General features: G+C 43.4%; 1 protein-coding gene across 3 annotated transcripts in view; it reads right to left on the minus strand.

The window, feature by feature from the left end:
* Positions 1 to 86: 86 nt before the first annotated feature.
* APLF (aprataxin and PNKP like factor) overlaps positions 87 to 21,226 on the minus strand; it is a 104,990-nt gene continuing 83,850 nt past the window's right edge. The window contains exons 9-11 of one of the 3 annotated variants that reach the window (XM_038397011.2): positions 18,569 to 18,615; positions 15,258 to 15,299; positions 87 to 525 (exon numbers count right to left, since the gene is read on the minus strand). In XM_038397011.2, coding sequence (XP_038252939.1) covers positions 317 to 525; positions 15,258 to 15,299; positions 18,569 to 18,615 — 298 coding nt within the window. In that variant the 3' untranslated portion in view covers positions 87 to 316. The remainder of the gene's footprint in view (positions 526 to 15,257; positions 15,300 to 18,568; positions 18,616 to 21,226) is intronic. The other 2 variants (XM_043511991.1, XM_043511993.1) reach the window with 2 other exon arrangements.

Here is a 21,226-nt window from a genome sequence, read left to right on the forward strand (position 1 = left end):
GCTACATTCAAACCCATTAATCCTCCCTCTGACAATATGAGCTGTTAAGAAGTTGGAAAACAGACGTTTTAAAAAAATGTTTTCAGTTAAACCACAATATAATCCCAGACTTTATGATTTGACTTCATCAGCTAAGAAGTCGAAGGGAAAACAATGTGTATCAAAAGAAAAGGAAGCTGTTGCTCATTTTTTCCTCATTAAAAATCCGTTTGTAGTGTCTCAAGCACGAGTAAAGTTGGCTTTCAAAGTCATTCCCCAGCCTGCACCAATCCTGTAAACAGGTACACTGTAAGTACTTCACATCATTTGGACAAAACTACTTTTTGGTTTTAATAAATTTTTGTGCTTCTTTCAAAAGTGTTTCAACATCTTCGTTATCTTTGTCTTCAGGATCTGGCTCCCAATCGGAATCTTCATCAGTAGGATCATACTCCTCTTTCTCCTCGTCATCTAGAAAGCTGTCATTCAGATCATATTCATTCGGTTCACCATCATTATCACTGTCCTCTTCCAAAACACTTTTTCCTATACAGGGCAAAACGTAGAGAGATTAAAGTATAGACTTCAAGTGCTGTGGAAAAATCTAGATCTACGAGGTGCTTATTATAACACAGTTAGTTCAGGAATTACAGTAATTTCACTTTTATTTTTTTTACCAGAAATTATTACAACTATTACAAAACTATTTATTAGATTATTTAGCTGTTCTATTAATAGAATACTTTGCAGTTAGTTATATTTATAGCACTTTGCACCCAATGATCCCAAAGCATTTATAAATATTAAGTAACCTTCTCATCACTGTGAAACATTGTACCCCATCTGACATCATGTACCCCATGTTCACCAATTTATATGATTATGATATATTTTGTACAAAGTATGCCTTGTATCATTTGAAAACTCATAATCCACTGAACATAATTGTCCTATTAAAATGTGTGTATCAACTGTATATGGAGCTACAAGATCTTGAGATATGATCGTTACTGAAATATGCTGTAGTTCTGGGTAACGCCTCAGTCCATTTTCTCAAAGACAAAGGCACCCTGACAGGCTAGCTAGGTGCTAAAAGCTAGGTGCTAAGATCGGAGATTCACCAGCAGGGGAGTTGTAAACAAGAAATTTACAATTCATCTGAAGGACAGCTGGCAGCTCACATATGCCATGGAATTGCCTGACCTCATGACCCAGGAAAGACTTTTCCAGTACAAAGGGTTAGAGCATAAGAAGTGGGGAAAATGCCTCTAGATACCTCTCTTTCCCCATCTCCTACTCACAGCAGGAAGATTGCTTGAATGACAAAGGTGCACCATTGAATTGGGGGAGTGGTTCTGGCCTGAGGTTTTTCCAGCCAGTACAGTCTGCTGAAAGCTTCTGGGTAAGAGAAATTTTTTTTCTTTTAAACTTATTGGCCTTGGTAAAGTTTAGGAATTAGCTTGTTTGTTTATCCTTTTATTTATTTTGTAACTGATTCTAACTCATATACCTTATTACTTATAATCACTTTAAATCTTTCTCTAGTTAATAAACTTGTTTTACTGTTTTATCTAAACCAGCACATTTGATTGACTCTCTACTCAGGTCAACTGGGCTGGTGCATATTCATTACCCTTTGTTGGAATGGCAGACTAATTTATGAGCTTGTACAGTCGAGTGGGCTACTGAACAAGATGCACATCTCTTGGGGGGCAAGGCTGGGACTGAGGGATATGTGGGTGTCGCCCTGTATCTATTCATGGATGGCTGGGCATAGCATTCATGCATTCAGCTGGGGAGTGTTTTAACATGCTGGTGGCTGTGAATGAACAGAGCCTAGAGGGTTTGGTGTTCACTAGTAAAGCAGTGTAAAAGGCATCCCAGTCTAGAGAGATAAGGGGACACAGCAGTTCAAGTTGCACCCTGAGGAATGTCACAACCACCACTATAAAATATTACTTCCATTTTTCAGATGGGTGAACTATATCACTGGGAAGTTAAAAGACTTGCTGGAAGACACATAGCAATCTGTGGAGGAGACAAGAGTACAATCCAAGAAAACCTAGTCCACAGTCCTCTGGATCTAACTATTTGCTTTGGACAATCCAGTTATGATGCGTATGCCTAGAAAGGAATCAAATACTTGTCAATTCTGCCAATCTGGGCTGTAATCTACCATCTTGCTTGCTGTTTTACCACCTACCATCAGCTCTAAAAGGAGCAACTAATCATTTCCACCCAACCCCTCTAATTTTACTGCTGAAAATGATATTGTTTGTTACAAAAGTCACTGACGGCCTATGGAGCAGGAGGTTACTTAGGGAACAGATAAGTGGCAGGTATCCTAAATATGATAAAAACAAAACCCCCACTATTTCAAACAAAACAATTAGAAAAGGTGTGAAAATACAGTAAAGTTGCAAGACAAAGGAAGGAAAAATTGAAAATAAGGAGACATACAGGATTGAACAAACGGGAGGGTGGGGAAGAAAAAAGGAAAGCAGCAGAAAACTGAAGAAAAGAATATATTGATTCCACTGTGTCCCTCTCTTTGAAAGGATCGAGTCTTCTCATGAGAGTGATTTTCATAAGTACCTGCAGCTCCCAATAATTTTAGTAAGAGCTGGGGGTGCTCAAGAACTTCTGAAAAGTCTCTCACAATTGTCCATTAACCACCTCCCACCCTGCCCAGGTAAGAAAAAATACCCAACTACCTGCTTCAAGAGTATTTGACAAGAACAAAAATACAGGTTGATGATTATATGATACTGGACCTATTATAGAGCACATTCTCGACCTCTTAAGCCTGTTGAATAGCACTTTACTCATCAAGTAGCCCCATTGAAATATATGGGATCTTTGCAGAGTAGTGTATTGCTCAATGTGAGAAAAGATGGCAGATTGGCCCTCTTGGGTATAGTAAGCCCAGAACCTTAAAAAAAATCCCCCTTCACTTCCAGAGCACTACTTGTATCATCTTTAAATGAACTGTTGTGTGGAGCTGCTGGCTATTTTCATCAGCCTGTTGATATTCTGCCACTGTCCTACAAATAGTTAAAATGGTTTTAAAAAAAAAAAGAAGCCACATTTTTCTTGCTTCGTTTTCAGACTCCAGCAAAGAACAGCGTAGGTGTTTTTACTGTTCCTTATGAAGTTTACTCAATCCCATGGCTCTTAAGGTAGCTTATTAAGCAAGCAGTTCTGACAAAACTGTCTCTTGTAGTGGTACCACATTTATCAAGATGACCTTGCAGCTCTTTTATTTAAAATGTGTTTACTCAAAAGAAGCTCCAAGAGGATGAAGCACATCCTCTTTAAAAAAGCTATTCTTGGGAACTAGATAATTTGCTTGCTAGAACTACGAAAGCTCTTCATAAGAGGATTCCATATAGCTGATAGCCAAAGCAGACCACTCATCTGGGTAGCTGTGGAATGGACAGACACAAATTTGCAAAACAGAGAACAGAATGAGTGACTACATGAAGCCTTATTGACCCCTTTTGCTCTTATCCTCCACAGTTCTACCCTTAGATAATGTTTCAAATCCTGGCCTCTTATTCTCTATAGGCACTAAGTAATTAGCAGTCCCTCTGGTGGCAGTTAGGATAATGATTAAGAACTAAACATGTCAAACGTCATCTAGTCAGTACCCTTCTCTTGGTTGCTAGACTTTAAATATATTTATATGGAAATGTCAGCTCTACTCTGCTTAACAGTGCAGCTGTGCCATACAGCATGTACTAAAGGTTAATGGAACCGTATCTGCCTGCAAGAACAGTATTCACAGCTGACAAGGACTGTCTCAAATGTGAACTTGCTGATCCTAGCCTTTTACAGGCTTTGACCTTTGGGAGCAACCTCTGGAACCAGCAGATAGGACATTTTTAGAAAGAGTCAGCAAATATTAACCACTGCTGTTTGTAGTATTGCAGCTGTGTTAGTCCCAGGGTATGAGAGAGACAAGACAAGCGAGGTAATATTTTTATTGGACCAATTAACAGGTGCAAGGGACAAGCTTTCGAGCTTCACAGCAACAGCTGTTGTTCCAATAAAATATATTATCTCACCCACCTAGTCTCCAGCAACAATTAAGAGCACTTTAATTAATCTAAGTTACCTAAAATAAACAGGAAGAAAGAGACATATGAGCACAAAGAAACAAAATGTGAGTTTACTCTCACTGAAAGTGCCTTGCATCTTTAATATGTATACTCTCTAAAATAACTGAGTTATACCATCACCCTGCCACAGATATTCATGTTCAGCTGGCCACCTGCCTGCGTACACACACATACCCCTGCTACAGCTGACAAGGGACACGTTACTTGAATTGTATTTCTTGTAGCTGTACATGCTATAAAAAAACTCAGACTTATTTTTAATGTAAGTGGGACTTAAAGTATTAACTGATAGGACTTCACTATGCAGATGACCCAAACTGGATTGCATGACAACTGCATTTGCTACCTCTGAAGCAGCAGTGCCAGAGGGGTGGCACCTAAAGTCAGCTGCTGTGGAACTAGATACTGTATGCAAACATGTCTCAAAAAAGCATGGTGAGTAGGAACAGCCAGACTAAGTATTTCAGTAATAGCAGAAGTAAGCACAAATAATGTGAGGAAATTAGATCAACCACTGATGGTCTCAGAAAGATCTTCAATTAAAGCTTTTCAAAGCTACTCATGGCCTCTTGGGAAAAGACAGTTATCTTTTCCATAACTGGTGTTCTTCAAGATGTTCTTCAAGATGTGTTGCTTATGACATCCTCTCCGCTGTCATGATGAAGAGCTGCATCAACCTGTGGGAAGGTCTTGGTATGCTCCAGATAAAATGCCAGGGTACGTCTGACATCCAGGCATGCAGCCTCCTTTCCTGACTGGTGGTGTGTGGCTTGGGACAAAACATCGGGAGGAAGATGTCCAGGTTAACATGGAAGGAAGACATCACCATCGGCAGAAAAGCCGGATGGGGTCACAGTTGAACTTTGTCCTTACAGAACACTGTATACAACAGTTCCGATGTCAGAGCTTTAATCTCCGATACTTGTCTCACGGATTTTATGGCTACAAGGAAAGCAACCTTCCATGAGAGGTGGGAGAGGAAGCAGGAACCCATAGGCTCAAAAAGCGGGCCTGTAATCCTAGAAAGAACCAAGTTAAGGTCCCATTGTGGGACAGGGGCTCGGGTCAGTAAGTAGAGCCTCTTGAGGCCTCTCAGGAATCGGACCAACATGTCATGTGAGAATACCATCTGACCTTGGAGCGGTGGGTGGAAAGTGGAGATAACTGCAAGGTGAACCCTGACAGAGGACTGGGCCAGCCCCTGGTTCTTAAAATGGAGCAGGTAATCTAAGACAGATTGTAAGGAGGAGTGCGTTGGAGAAATACTACGCTCAGATGCCCAGTGGGAGAACCTCATCCACTTGGCCAGGTAGGCCACTCTAGTGGAAGCCTTCCTGCTTTCCAGGAGGATTATCTGGACCTTGCTAGAGCAGCCTGCTCTTCTGAGTTCAACCACGCAGCATCCATGCTGTGAGGTGGAATGGGGCAAGATTAGGATGTAAGAGAGGCCTGTGATCTTGCAAGAGCAGATCCAGTTGGACGGGAAGGGTCCAGGGAGAGGCCACCGCCAGGTCCATCAGTGAGCCCTTGGTGTGGCGACGCCGGGGCGATCATAATAACTTGGGCCTTGTCTCTCTTGATCTTTGACAGGACTCATCTGATGAGCGGGATCGGCGGGAACATGTACATCAGTCCCCCCAACCGTGACAGGAGGAAGGCATCAGGGAGGGAGTCCTTGCCCAGACTCTGCAGGGAACGGAAGAGATGGCATTTCCTGTTCTGTCTGGTGGCGAACAGGTCCACTTGCGGAGTTCCCCACCTCTAGAAGAGCATCCGGGCTACCTCTGGATGGAGTGACCACTCGTGGTGAGAGAAAAAGGATCTGCTGAGGTGATCTGCCAGCATATTCCTGACACCGGGGAGGTGATTGGTCTCCAAGTGGATTGCGTGCTCGATGCAGAAATCCTACAATTGGAGAGCCTCTTGATAGAGAGCCAATGAGCATGCTCCCACTTGCTTGTTGATGTAGAACATTGAGGATATATTGTCCATCAACGCTCTCACCCCCTTGCCTGCCAGGTGTGGTAGAAAGACTCTGCAGGCCAATCGTACCACTCTAAGCTCTTTGACGTTTATGTGCAACGTCATCTCCTCTGGGAGCCACATGCTCTGGATCTGGAGGTTGCTGAGATGCGCTCCCCAGCTAGGTCCAAGGCATCCAATATCAGCTTGATGGAGTGACAAGGGCTGTCAAACGGAACTCCTTCCAGGACCGACAGTGGGTCGGTCCACCATTGCAGCAAGGTAAGTATCGTCAACGGGATGGTAATGATCTTTTCCAGGTGATCTCTGGACTGAGAATAGACCGTTGCCAGCCACTGCTATAAGGACTGCATCTGGAGCCTGGCATGGCGGACAACATACGGTACATGCTGCCACGTGTCCCAACAGGCGCAGACAAATCCTGGTCATGGTCAGGGGGAATGCAGAGACTCCCGCAATGAGGTCCACCAATGCTTGGAACCTTTCCTGGGGCAGAAACGTTCTGGCAGAGGTGGGGTCGAGCCCCGCTCCAATGAACTCTATCCTAAGCACTGGAACTAATGTCAACTTTTTGTAGTTTACCAGTAGGCCCAGGGATCGGCATGTGGCATGCAACACTGAGACATTCCTTTGAACTTGAGATCTGGATCGACCTTTGACCAGCCAGTTGTCCAGGTACAGGAAGATCTGGATACCCCAATGTCTGAGGTAAGCCACAACTACTGACATGCACTTGGTAAACACCGTTGGTGCTGTCGCTAGGCTGAAAGGGAGGACCACAAACTGGCAGTGGTCTGATCCCACCCTGAAGCATAGGAAGCGCCTGTGTTCTTGGAAGATCGCTATATGAAAGTATGCGTCCTTCAAGTCAAGGGTGGCATACCAGTCTCCCGGATCCAGGGAGGGGGTGATGAAGGGCAGGGAGACCATGCAGAACCTCAACTTCTTTAGGTATTTGTTGAGGTCTTGTAGATCCAGGATGGGCCATAGACTGCCCTTGGCCTTTGGGATAAGAAGTACTGGGATAGAACACCTTGTTCCCGTACTCACAGAGAACCTCTTGCACTGCACTCAGCTGCAGCAACACTTCTACCTCCTGCATGAGGAGACTCTCAAGAGAGGGGTCCTTGAAGAGGGATGGGGAAGGGGGATAAAAACTGTACGGTATAATGCTGCACCACTCTACTGAGCACCCACCAATCTGAGGTTATGGTGGTCCATGCCGGGAGGAAAAAAGAAAAGGCAGTTAGAGAAAGGCATGAAAGATAGACCTGGGGTATAATCTGGTAGGTTGCCCTCCGGCGCACCCTCAAAAAGCTTGCTTGCTCCCCTGCTTATTGCAGATTGAGCCTGATTGGACTGAGGGAGGGAGTGGGTGGCTCGGGTGGCGTTTGTAGCCCCTATTCTTTTTGTGGGGCAGCTCCTGCTGGGGTTTGCTCCCTTGGCCCTGAGTTGGCTGTGGTTTGAACCGCTTATGGGCTGGACTGGGGACATACAGCCCTAGAGTTTTCAGGGTAGTGCAGGAGTCCTTGAGCCCATGCAGCTTGCTATCAGTCTGTTCTGCAAACAGGGCCTGGCCGTTGAAGGGCCTACATTGACTGCTGAGCCTCTGTCGACAGGCCAGAGAGGAGCAGCCAGGATGCCCGGCGCATGGAAATGGCGAGGCCATGGTGCGAGCCACGGAATCCGCCGTGTCTGAAGCTGCCTGGAGGGCCACCCTCGTCGCAGCAGTGCCCTCCTCAAGGATCACCTGGAATTCCTTCCTGGACCCTCTGGGAAGCGAAGCCTCAAACTTGGACATGGGCTGCCACATATTGTAATCGTAGTGACCAAGGAGGACATGGTGGTTGGCCATTCTCAACTGAAGGCTAGAAGACGAATAAATCTTTTGCCCAAACAGATCCAGCCTCTTGGAGTCTTTATTTTTGGGCGTAGGCTCGGGTTGCCCCGCCTCTCCCTTTGATTAACAGCCTCAACTACAAGAGAGTTTGGGTCCAAGTGGGTGTAGAGTTACTCATGTATTATGAAGTATTTATATCCAGCCCTTTTTGAAATGGGAGGCAGGGAGCAGGGGGTTTGCCACAGGACATTAATAATTTTTGATATTCCTTCGTGCAGGGACAAATCCACCCTCACAGGTGTCGTGGAGCAGACATTGTCAAACAGGGAGTCTGATGGCTCCTCTAGCTCCTCTACCTGGAGCCCCAGGTTGGAAGCAACCCTCTTCAATAGTTCCTGATGAGCCTTAGCATCATCTTGTGGAACTGGGTGAGGGGGACCCATGATGGCTTCGTCTGGTGACGATGAGGACGACGCCGGTGCTGTGGGTGCTAACATGTTCCCTGGTGGTCCAGCAGACTGCTCCCTTGTCTGCTTATGGGCCTGGCGGCGGGGAGGGGGGTGTTTCCTGCCTCCTGAGGCCTCGATGTTGCATGGGAACTCTGGGACCGTCGGCAAACCGATGATCTATGACTCACGCTACTCGACCCGTACCAGGACCTGGAATAGGACTGGGAGTGGGCCGGTCTCTGGGAGGATCTCCCCGACTGCAGGGACTGGAGAAGATGGGTTGGTGACTGGTGGCCGCGTTCAGTGATGGTTTGCGTGACCAGTTCCGAGGCTGTGGGGACACGAAAGGCTGGTCTTTCCAGGGGGCGCGTGCCTTGGTAGGTCTGCACCAGGTTACCAGCAAGCTGCACTTTGAATCTCGCTGTCGGTGCTGAGGGTTCGGAGACCGAAAAGGGCTTAGTTGAGCCTTCCGCCCAGGCGAGATGGCTCTGAGTGGGCAAGTGCTGGCAGGATGTCCCCCATGATGGGGAGCGGTGCCACTGAGGTGGGGACACACGGTAAGGTCCTAAGGGAGGTTTACCCTTAGATCGGGGTACCGGCAAAGCCAGTGTGGGAGGCACCGGTAGTGACAGGATCTCCCGTGCTGCTTGCAGGGCCTCCGGAGTCAACGGGATATTTAGATGATGAAGGCCCTTGTCACTGTCTAGGGTGGCAGGCATAGTGTGGGATGGACTGGACTTGAGCGGGGGCCCGACTCCCTGACGGTGTCGACTCGCCCGCCACAGGTCTTGGCTCTCCTCGGGCCCTGTCCTTTCTCTTATGGGAAGTGGGGGATCATCCCCTCATGCTTCTCTTCGGCTTCTTGACTGGAGCTGGGGAGGCAGATGGGTGCTGGCTCAAAAACAGTGCCAGCGGGGCACTCCACACCAACCTGTGATGCTCGGGGCTGAGTCGGACCTCTGCTCCGGTACCAGCGCTGACTCCATCAAGAGCACCCTGAGATGGATATCTTTTCCCTTTTTTTTCAGGGTTTGAAGGATTTATAGATTCACTTGTTACTTAACGTGTCCTTCGCCTAGACACCTCAAACAACTAGTGTACGGGTCGCCGATGGGCGTAGGCCACCTACAATGATTGCAGGGCTTAAAGCCTGGGGACCGGGGCATGTCCCTTCCTGAGGCCGAGTCCCGTCTGGGACCGCTAACTAGAACTAACACTAAGAGAATTATTAACTTGTTTACAACTATTTTACAGGAAAACTTTCAGAAGAAACACTGAATGAAATGCAATGCTAGCCAAAGCAGCAAACGTTCCAGCACCATCACTGGCAGCAAGAAGGAATTCAGGGTGGGGGGAGCCGGCAGCGCCCCTTATATCGCGGCATGTGCGCGCTGCTCCAGGGGGCGCCAGTCCCCTATGGATACCACTGAGAGAAAAACTTCCAACACTGGTGCATGTGGCGAGAACACACACCTAATATGGAATGGACATGAGCAAGCACTTGAAGAAGAACTAGGGTTTCCATCCATTCTGAAATATATTCAGCAATCCCAATTTGACAGTTTAGTTTACAGGTCAATTAAAGAATCTTGCATTTGTTTTGCGCTTCATTCTGTGGTGATATAGTGTCATCTCAATCATGCAAAAAGAGAGATTTTACTGTGAGCCAACTCAGAACCTGGATTCAGATGGGAAAGATGTGTCTAATTCTGCCCTCAGACATACATATGTAACCTGCACCAAAATCCTAATAAGAATTGTATGTACATATCCGCCGGGCAGATTTGGCTCTAAGTAGAGCGGATCTTGGTATTTTTGTGGAGGTCAGGGAATCAACCATTCTTGTCCACTATTTTCACAGCAGTACATGCAGGACCACTGCTAAGGCTTTAAAGGAGCATTCATGAAAAGATCTGGCATACACCTCAGATTCACAGTGTCTTCAGTGGCTCACATTTTACATACAAAGTGTGCACATGCCAGTGATCTTTGGGTTCACCCATCCTCTTGCTGGAGAGGTAGAGCCCAGCAATATTTTCTTTGTGTTGGCCCTTGACCCCGACCTAACCCTGCAAAGTTTATTCTTAAAATCAAACTATTACCTATAGGTTAGGGAAAGTTAAAATGCTTAACAATGTTGATAATAAAATAATTAAAGCTGTAGTACAAATAGGGAAAACAAATGCAAAAATTTTTGTTATAGGCTTTGGAAAATTCTAAGACCTAGACAATTAGCCTAATGTGTTTGATGTAGGGATGTAAGATTTTGCAATATCCACCTTGTGATAAACAAATAAACCACAAAAGAGAAATTTAACCTTGAAATAATGGATTTTGATTTAGTTGGGAATTGGTCCTGCTTTGAGCAGGGGATTGGACTAGATGACCTCCTGAGGTCCCTTCCAATCCTGATATTCTATGATTTTCAGTATCTGTATTAACATGTTGGAAATATTGGGAAATGTATGATTCCAATAGCTTATGCTAGCAACCAGAACATTAATTATGGTCCCTTGGAATGACAAATATGGATGGGGGCCGAGACCTACATCAACTATAATCTTAAATGTGGGGGGATGTAAGGGAAAAGGGTATAAAAAGGTGGTCATCAGAATGACAGGATGGTGAAAACCTGCAACCTCATTCCTACTTACGGTACTTCTCCATTTACTTTTCCTTCCATCTGTTCCTCCTCTGATAGGTCTGATGGTCTCCGTCGGTTGAGAGAATACACATTGCAGGAGATTTGTCTACTACACTTATATTGCTTTTCTATTACTTTGATTTTACTTGTATGTATTTAAATACCAGATAAAATCTTCACGTCTGTGTGATTCACCAGTCTCATTTCCTATAATAAATTTATATAGCCCCCTGAGTAAAAGATCCTGTTATCAGTGACTTGTGAATTTTGCACTTTACATTAATCAAAGGCTACATTTGAAATACATTAACCAATTGCAGTTGTGAGGGTTACATTTACTCTCACAAATGTTTGGAAACTATTCCATAATTTGATAAGCTCTATAGTGAACATTTCTATGGAAAACGATCTGCTCTCTTTTCTCAAAGATCTGTTGACAGAGCAAAACCCACAGAACTATTGGGAGGTAACATGAAATCCATTTCAGTCTGCTATGTTCGAGTGGGAGCCCTCTAGAAAAGTAAACTGCTAAAGAACTAGTGAGCTCAGGCCACTGGGAATTTTTAGGGTGCACGTGGCCAGATTTCCAAAAAAGTGCTCAAATCCCATTGACACCTGAGCACTTTTAAAAAACTTTTAATGTTACAGCCTATGACATCTTAGTAAAATAACTAGACTCCATAAAATAAACTTTTGGCCAGTGAAGCAGCAGTATCAACATGCTAAGATATTGGGACTAAATGGGTCTTGAGGGGCGATAAACGTGCAACAACTGAGATGGGGAAAATAAATGTAACTTCCCTGTGCCAGTTGCTGCTTGACCATACAGCAGTACCAGTAATCGTTAAGTAATTGCTTTGACAAATAAACACTGACACAAAGAAAACTAGCTTCATTAAATAGCAGAGGAGACCAGCACTCCATGACAATACTAGACAGTCAGCTGAGTAATAAAGTAATATCACCTGCCTATAGCATGTGAATCAGAGTAACCAGTAATCTAATTCAAGGAAGAGAAAAAAAAATGTGGTAAATAAACTCATGAAGATTTTACACCATTTCCACCAATGCATAAAGCGTTTAATGCATTTAAGAAGAGGATAATGAGATGATTTTTGATCCATTAGCAAAAGCAGCAGGGTGCAAGCATTGCCGATTGCAGAAAACGGAGGTTTCAAATATAGACAAATTGTGCAATATTAGAGATCCAATAAGTTTATAGTAAGCTTCCATTACATCAATTTTGTAATGATCCTGGCAGCTCAAATTTAGCTTCTTCACAATAAGTTTGGGGCCTGAACAAATGCAGCTGTTTTGTTAGGAAAATGTCCATTTTGTAAAGTAATGGAAATTAAATACATGAATTTAAAAATAAAAGTTTTGCAGATGTAAGTGTTTAAAACCAGTTTGAAGTATTAAGCACAAATTGCTCTCTTTGGCCATGATCCCAATGGGCTTCATGGGGGCAATCAAAGAGTTTTAAATGGGTCTCTGTGCAGATGCAATGCATCCATCAGCATCGTCAGTGGCAGAGTTACCTGTCACTGGCAGTGGTAGAGCATCTGTCAGCAACATCAGTGGCAAAATGGAGATTACTACAATTTGCATAGGCAGGGGACATTGATTACTAACACATAAGAATTCTAATCTACAGCACAGCCCACTGAAACATGAGCAAAGGTGAAAAACTTCACTTCTGTATCCACTATAAAAATCAATCTCTTCATTTCAAGAGCATTCTACACACCACTTCTATTAAATCACCTCTTCCTACACCTGCTCTGGTCTCTCTCTCTGCAAATTCAGTCTCCCACCTACTCCTTGGCTGATCCTTTGCTATTGCCATACAGCTATCAAGAAGAAAGAATCTATCACTCTTACCCCTTGTTGACTCTCTCTGAAAAAATGAGATCGCAAATTCACATGCTATGCAGACATAAGGGTCTCTCACAGATCCCTTTGTAGGATCAGGCCTGGATCTCCCATCCATCTACTTTCCTTCAATATTTACCACCATTATCCATTGCTTTAACAGCCATACATGTTATAAATTTGCATTCTCACACTACATTTTCTCTCTATTTTTATATCTATTTTTCACACAATACACAGTCAACCTGTGGAACTCTTTGCCAAAGGATGTTGTGAAGGCCAAGACTATAACAGGTTTCCGGGGGTACCAAGCAATGGGGATTCCGTTTTTTCCCTGACTATCAGGGCTCAGAACTCTTGCTGTACTGTTGACCCACTCGGTACCACAGAGGAGTGTCCGTGGTACATCGTTGGTACCGATGGTTGTAAATGTGCAGAGCACTTTGTCGACAGGAGCTTTGTCACACTTAGTACTGAAGGTTTACTTGGTACCGCTTTTAGAGACAGTACAGTAATTGTCTTTCTCCTTTGTGGGTAGCACTCCTGCCTGAGAGCATGATACCCTGGTGTCTCTAGGCAATGCAGCTGAGCTTATAGTAGAGGCCCCTTCTGGGTACCACACAATGTTGCTGTGGGTACTGAGGTGGCTGAACACGCTGGGGAACCCCTCTAGCTGGCCAACAACTTGGTTTGAAGTCTTGGAGCCCTTTTTCCTTGAGCCTTTACAGGGGGAATCTGCTGGGTTTTTTTTTTTCTCTACCTCCCCTTTGAAACTGAAAGCTCCAGGGATGATCTGGGGTCTGCATCGGAGTCCTCTGGTAGCTGAAGTGCATTCTCCACAAGGAGGAGTTTTAACTTCAGCTCCTGTTTTTTATGAGATCTTTGTTTTAGCTGTTGGCAGAGGGAGCACTTTTCAGGGATATGGGACCTCCCTCAGGCACTGGACACAGTGAGAATGTCTGTCCGTTACTGGAATTGACTCTTTGCAGGAGAGGCACCTCCTGAAGCAGGGGAGAGCTGGTGTACCCTAGGTGGTGGGAGGGTGCTATCACACTCTAGCAGTGAAGAATACAGAAGAGAAATAGTCTTGCCACTTCTTCCTCTTTCTTCTTTTTATTTTTAAACTGCAAGAAGTTAGAATGTCTTCTAAACACCCTTAAGGGAACAAAGGGGGGACCCCCCCCCAAGGGAAAAATGTAAACTGAAGCTCTTTTTCTTCTCTCTTTTTTTTTAATCCAACTGGGCAATAAAACACTAACTATTAAGAACAACAAAAGAACAAAAGCACCAAAACCTACTACTACTTATGCTAATGATGCAGATAAGGAAGGGACAACTCTTGCTCCCTTGGACGCCAAAGGTGGTTGAGAAGGAAATGAAGGGGTTCCCCAGCACAGCAGTAGATAGCCCCTAGGCAGACCATCAGAAAGGGACAGCATGTGCAAGCTGAAGGGACACTGCTACCTAAAGTCTCCAGTTAGAGGTGCAAGGGCACAGATACGCCTACAGTGGAGCACCCAGAGGGACACTACTCAAAGAAGCCGCTCTTGACAGTAGCTCTATTGTTTTAAGAAATATAAACATATGTTTTGTATCTCTTGGTTAGTGACCTTTGTTCAAAATGAGGGATAAACAATTTAAAACAAATCAACACATCTTTAGTGACAGCATTATAAGAGAATGTTAATATTTCACATACGAATAAAAAATGATAAAGCAGTGTTCCATTTGGTAAGCATTAACTCTTCACTACACTTCCATTTTAGTGAACCTCTAATTCAGAACACCTTATGAGGCACCAATATTTCAGATACAAAATTAAACTTAAGAAAAGCTCAATGGCACACGTATACATGCACACAAAGGGAATTGCTTTCATTTTCTTTAGAAAATGGCTTAATGCAAAAAAGGAATACATCAATGTTTTGGGAAGTCAGCCTTTACTGGCCAGACTTTAAACAGTTGTAGCTGAAATACTGATTCCTTTTATCTTATTGCCTTTTACCTCTAGGCAATATTAGGGAATTAACTGGTTTAAGTCACTCAGTGTTCATCTTTAAAGTTAAAAGATACTTTGCCGTTTCCAGAGTAAAACTAGGTCTGCTTATCTGGAACACATTTACATAGAACACCCAATTTAAAGACTGTCAGATGCAGTACAAAGTGGGGTATTCACTGAAAGAAAATAATGCACTTTCCCCAACTAGAGACCTAGCAAGTAGCATTCATAATAAAGTGCTTTAATATTACACCATCTCTAACTGAAGCCAATACATCTAACCCGCTTTGTCTTTCATGAGCATGATTTTGAAAAGAAAACCTCCCACATAACAGTAACAGGTCCATTTAGAAAATTAGAACTTTCTAACCTCTTTTAGTAGTTTTCTGTCTGGTTCTTCTTGTTTCAGTTTCTAAATGGAAAAAAAAAACCCTCAATTACCAGGGAAACTACAATCTAGAAGAAATCTCTGACGTATCAATAACCTGAGACCGCAAAAATAAAGAGTACATTCCCACATTTTAATGTAACTGCCATGGTGACTGTATTTACTATGTACATTTATGTATTTATGAGACTGATCTTTTTCAGATTACTGACCACTTCCCAAGATAGTAATCCTCTCATGAACACCTTTTCCATGTTTGATCCTACACTTTTTCTGTGCCAGCAAAGCATATATAGTAACTCCCCACTTAACGTCCTCTTGCTTAACATTGTTTTGATCTGACGTCCCTGCTCCATTACAGAACATGCTCCATTTAAAGTTGTGCAATGCTCCGCTATAACATCATTTGGCTGCCTGCTTTGTCCACAGCTGGCAGCCCTCCATCAGCTTCCCTACGCCTCTCCCCCGCAGCGCCTCCTGCCCGCCGGCAGACCTCGCGGATCAGTGCCTTCCCCTTGCTCCCCTCACCTCCTGCCCGTAGCAATCAGCTGGTTTGAGGAGTTCAGGAGGCAGGAGTGAGGAGGACTCAGTGCACAGCCTCCCCCCTCTCTCCCCTGCCTCCTGAACTCCACAAACCAGCTGATTGCCATGGGCAGGAGGCAGGGGAGGAGGGGGGAGCCTGCACGCCGCGTCCTCACTCCTCCTTGCTCCCTCTGGCAATCAGCTGGTTTGCGGCATTCAGGAGGCAGGAGAGGAAGGGGGAGCCTGCGCGCCAAGTCCTCGCTCCTGGCCTCTCCCTCCTGAACGCCACAAACCAGCTGATTGCCACAGGCAGGAGGGAGGGAGGAACGAGGACGCGGTGTGCGGAGTAAAGGGGGAGGAGGTGGCGGAGGGAGAAGAGGTGAGTTAAAGGTGGGGTCTGGGGGAAGGGGTGGAGTCGGCGGGCCGAGGGTTGAGTCCCCAGCCCCTGGTGCTTGCACAATAGAGGAAGCTGCCGCTGCTGCTGCACAATGGCTTCTCCTAGCCTATGGCAACTTCAGCCTCCTTGCCTGCCTCCTCAGTGCCATTGGGCTGTGCCTGTGTGGGATAAGGCAGGGGCACCTCCCATTGCTTCATACTCAGTAATGATTGTAGTATTAAATTTCTTGTTTAAAATTGTTTAAAACGTACATAATGCCTTTTGTCTGGTCAAAAAAAATGTCCCTGGAACCTAACCCCCTCCATTTACATTAATTTTTACAGGGAAATTGGATTCTCTTAACATCGTTTCGCTTAAAGTTGCATTTTTCAGGAACATAACTACAACGTTAAGTGAGGAGCTACTGTATATGATTTCACACTGCCCTGGTAGAGTTCACTAGGCCAGGAGTTCTCAATCTTTTTCTTTCTGAGCCGTTCCCCTCCCCGATATGCTATAAAAATTCCACGACCCACCTATGCCACAATAACTGGTTTTCTGCATATAAAAGCCAGGGTCGGCGTTAGGGGGTAGCAAGCAGGGCAACTGCCTGGGACCCCATGCCACAGGGGCCCATGTGAAGCTGCATTGCTCAGGCTTTGGCCCCTGAGGCGGGGCTTTAGCCCCTGGGCTTCAGACCCATGCAGTGGGACTTCAACTTTCTGTCCTGGGCCACAGCAAATCTCATGCTCGCCCTACATGGCGGATCCCCTGAAACCTGTTTGCGACCCCCAAGGGGGCCCCGGACCTCTGGTTGAGAAGCACTGCACTAGGCTGCTGTGTTTGGGTCTTACTTCACTGGGTCCTGTGAGCTTTAAGCTTCCTGAGTCTGAACAGAGGCCAGGCACTGCTTCTGGCTGGGGGTTTTTGGGCACACTCTCAGGATACAGATCCTCTGTCTAATCCCCCTTTCTGAGAGCTGAAACCCTGCAATCCAACTGACAGGACTCCAAGACTAGTGCCAGCACCCCATAACTCTACAGCTGCTTGAGTACGCTCCTTCCCAGAGCTCCAACCCTGTAGGCATGTTGGTTTCTTGTTTATCCTTCTGGGACACAATAGCTGAACATTTTAAGAAGTTGTAAATATAGCAAAATGTTTGTATGTTTACATTACTTTTTTAGATTATTGTATTACTGAAATAAGAGACAGGTGGGTGAGGTAATACCTTTTATTGGACCACCTTCTGTTGGTGAAAGACAAGCTTTTGAGTTACACAGAGCTAATTTTTCAAGTCTGGATCTGGGTCATTGAAATAACTGCAATTTCTCCTGCAGAGATAACATTGCCCTGATCCCTAACTCTTGGGAAACTCTGAACAGAGTGGCATTACATTTGCATAGTTGTATTAAATTAAAAATCTTGCATTGTTTGTATGGTTGATGGATGGATTTATATTTTTTCTTGAAAAAGCTTAGTAAACTTAAAAAAAAATTGATAACATTTTTAGATAAAAATATCAAACTGCAATATTTTCCAATGCTAAGTGTTCAATAAATCTAATTACTTCCACCTGAAATGCAAGAAAAATAGCTTTTAAATGAATGCTTAGAGTTTAATCAGGATGGAATCTAAGTCCCCCAAAGAAAATATGGGACTACTTGGTATCTCAGATGCAGAGAACCACTGGTCTAGAAAACAGACAAGTTTTTCTAAACAAATATCACAAGCACTATATTCTGCATTTTTAACCCCTTTTCTCATTGTACTATTTTCCTCAGATCCCCTGCCAGAAATAAACAAAAAAAAAAGAAACCCAAGAGGAACTATGAACTCTTACGCCAATGCAACTGCAAAATAGTACGGCTCGCTATATGGTAATATTACTGAACTCATTTTTAGATATACATTTTAATTAGTAGTAAATACCGTGGTAAAGTCAATAGCCTGGTACATCATTTGTTTCCTTTTATTGGGATTGCCCTATCCTAAAAATCAGTCATTCAAATTACGGAATTTTTGTTCCATTTAGTGTTTGGAGTAAAAGCCATCAACTGATTCAAATATCTACTACTTCTTAGTGTTTGTCTGTATGGTATAAAAGCCACGCATGTACAGGTCATACTGTTAGCGTTGAACCACCTGGTGAGGTTACTCAGATGAAAAGACATCTAAAATAGTGAAATAAATCTTAAGTAAAGTAGAAAAGCAATAATCTTTACTGTGGACAACTGCAGGGAAGGAATTAAAGCATTAGGAATGGCAACATTACAGAGTTGTATGTAAGTGACAAATACAAACGAGTAAAGCTTAACAGAATCATAAACCATTTCATACCCCCTTTTAAGTGTGTATCACTGTTTTTATTTTTAAAGTTTTGAACAAGAGTCTTTACCTGGAGGTGCAGTGTGCTTGTATTCAAGCTTGTGCTGTGGATTCTTCCTGCAAAGAATGAAAACCAATACAATAAAATAATTTCCTGCCCTTGCATTCCACGTTTCTTCATTCAAGAATTATTCACTGCACAATGGAAGTAATCATCAAACTTCAGAGGATGTGAATGAAATTTAAATTAATTACTATGTAGTTTCAAATCACTTATCTGCAGCTCTCTCAATATAACAGTAAAAAGAAACAGCCCCCTTATTTTGTTAAAATAATCAATACAACTGACTTTAGCTCTCTAGAATCAGCATTCTCATACGCATTTATCTATGGCACTTATAGACCCCCATTACTGTACCTTAGTGCCTCAATCTTTAATATATTCATCTTAGTATTTCCTATTTCATATGGTCTTTCAAAAAAGAACTAGATACATTCATGGAGGATAGGTCCATCAATGGCTATTAGCCAGGATGGACAGGGATGGTGTCCCTAGCCTCTGTTTTCCAGAAGCTGGGAATGGGTGACGGGATGGATCACTTGATGATTACCTGTTCTGTTCATTCCTTTTGGGGCACCTGGCATTTGCCACTGTTGGAAGACAGGATATTGGGCTAGATGGACCTGTGGTCTGACCCAGTATGGCTATTTTTATGTTCTTATCACACATACTTTACAGATGGAGATCTGAGGCACACAGAGAATAAGTGACTTGCCCAAAGCCAAACAGGAAATCTGTGACAGAGCAGGAAACTGAACCCAGATCTCCCAAGTCTTTGGCTAGTGTCCTAATCATAGCACCATCCTTCCCCTCCACGCCTCATTTGTTCAGCACAGTTTGTTCACCATTTTCAAAAGCAGAATAAGTCCATGTTTGTGACACTCTGTACCTCCAAATAGCGCCCTGGAACCCCCATATTCATCACTGAGATATGATTATATGTTTTGTACAATGCATGCCTTGTGAGGTATCATTTTAAAAATCATTTTCAAATCATTTGGTCTGCTGAACATTAATATCCTGTTGGGTTGTATGTACTATCATTGTATGTGAAGTTATGAAGTATTGCTATACGAGTTACTGAGATGTCTGTGTACTGTGGATATCTATGTAAATGCAGTGCCTGTCAGAGGCTTATAGCTTGACATTAGCATCATAGTGTGAGAGACAGTCCATACTGGTGGGTTTGGAGGGCTCAATGGTCCCACAGCCCAGGCTGCACCCTGAAGACCCCGTCACAATGCTGATTTATTAAGAACCATCATTATGCATTTCCCAGACTCTTTTAGATGAGTTCCAATGCCCAACCCAGGCACATACCCTACAAAAGGGGTAGGAAATATATTTTTAAAAGGCTAAAGTTAGCCATATAATACCATAAATGTCTGACTTCAGCAAGGAATATGCACAATTATTTTTAAACAAGTTAATCATTCTATATTTTAATTACTTATTACATTTAAGTTTCATATATGTCAAAGAGGATTCAACTTCAAATGCCATTGTAGACAGTGTTCATGTGCTGAATATTCTGCAGGAAGTGTACACACTGAAAAAAATCCCCCATAAAGTGGATTTGTACGCTGAAAACAGTCTCAAACTATTGTAGGGTTTGTTGTTTATCATCTATCACAGATTTCTATGCAAATATGCTTCATTTACAAGTAAAAACTATTTTTCCTCTTAATTCCCAGCCTCAAGAATCAGTCAAGCTAGCACCCAAGATAGGTTGTTTGTTTTTTCTAATCACCAGCAATCCAGCACTTGAAGTCAATGGGACCACACGTGTTCATGTACTTTGCTGGATCAGAACTAGAGTACTCAGCATCTTGCAGTAATGAACCTTAATTAGTAAACCAATATTAAGAATTATATTTTGTTTAGAATTTAATTTCACAGCAGTGCTCTCAACTTTCCCTTGAAGTTGTTTTCAAATCTCATTAACATCAATAAGAAATAACTTAGAGTGTTAATAGCAGAGATCAATGCAAGGGAGGAAGATGGTTCGTTACCTCTATGTAGAAATATGGTGATAGATAAAAATAAAATCACCTCCCACTTCACAAGAAAAAAAATTCAAGATTAATTTGCTTCCCCTTCTTCATCTTAAATCTTTTGTATAATTAATGGCCTTCATAGAAGCTGTCAGAAGGGCTAATTATTTACTCAACTTGCACACTGAGAAACAGGAAAAATAAAGAGTGGCAATCACATGCAATTGACTGGAATGTTTATTACAGGTGTCACAAAGCTTCTAGAGTCATAAAAACACTGCCCCCCCCAAAAAAAAAATCATGCAAGATCCTGAAAGCCTGCACCATGAATCACAGGGGACCCTGTACTTAGATGACAGTGTTTACCTTTAATAATAGAATTAAAACAGTGAGAAGCCACAGAGTATGAAACAAATGATATCTGGCCTACAGAGGAAATGAGATATGTACAAGTAGCATATTCGCTCAAAAGTGCAATTTTGAAGACAACAGTAACTTTTCATTAAATCTGTTTAATGTAGGACATTGGATCTACAGTCTGTAATTCTAGTTTCTACAGTTCTTTGTTCATGAATATCCCTAAACAAACTATGTAACCCTGTCCTCCTCATTGAATTTATTGCTAACACAGAAACTTTCCAGTGATTTCAATGGCCTTTGGATCAGGTCTACA

The sequence above is a fragment of the Dermochelys coriacea genome, chromosome 3 (genome assembly GCF_009764565.3).
Source record: "Dermochelys coriacea isolate rDerCor1 chromosome 3, rDerCor1.pri.v4, whole genome shotgun sequence".
Taxonomy (NCBI): Eukaryota; Metazoa; Chordata; order Testudines; family Dermochelyidae; genus Dermochelys; species Dermochelys coriacea.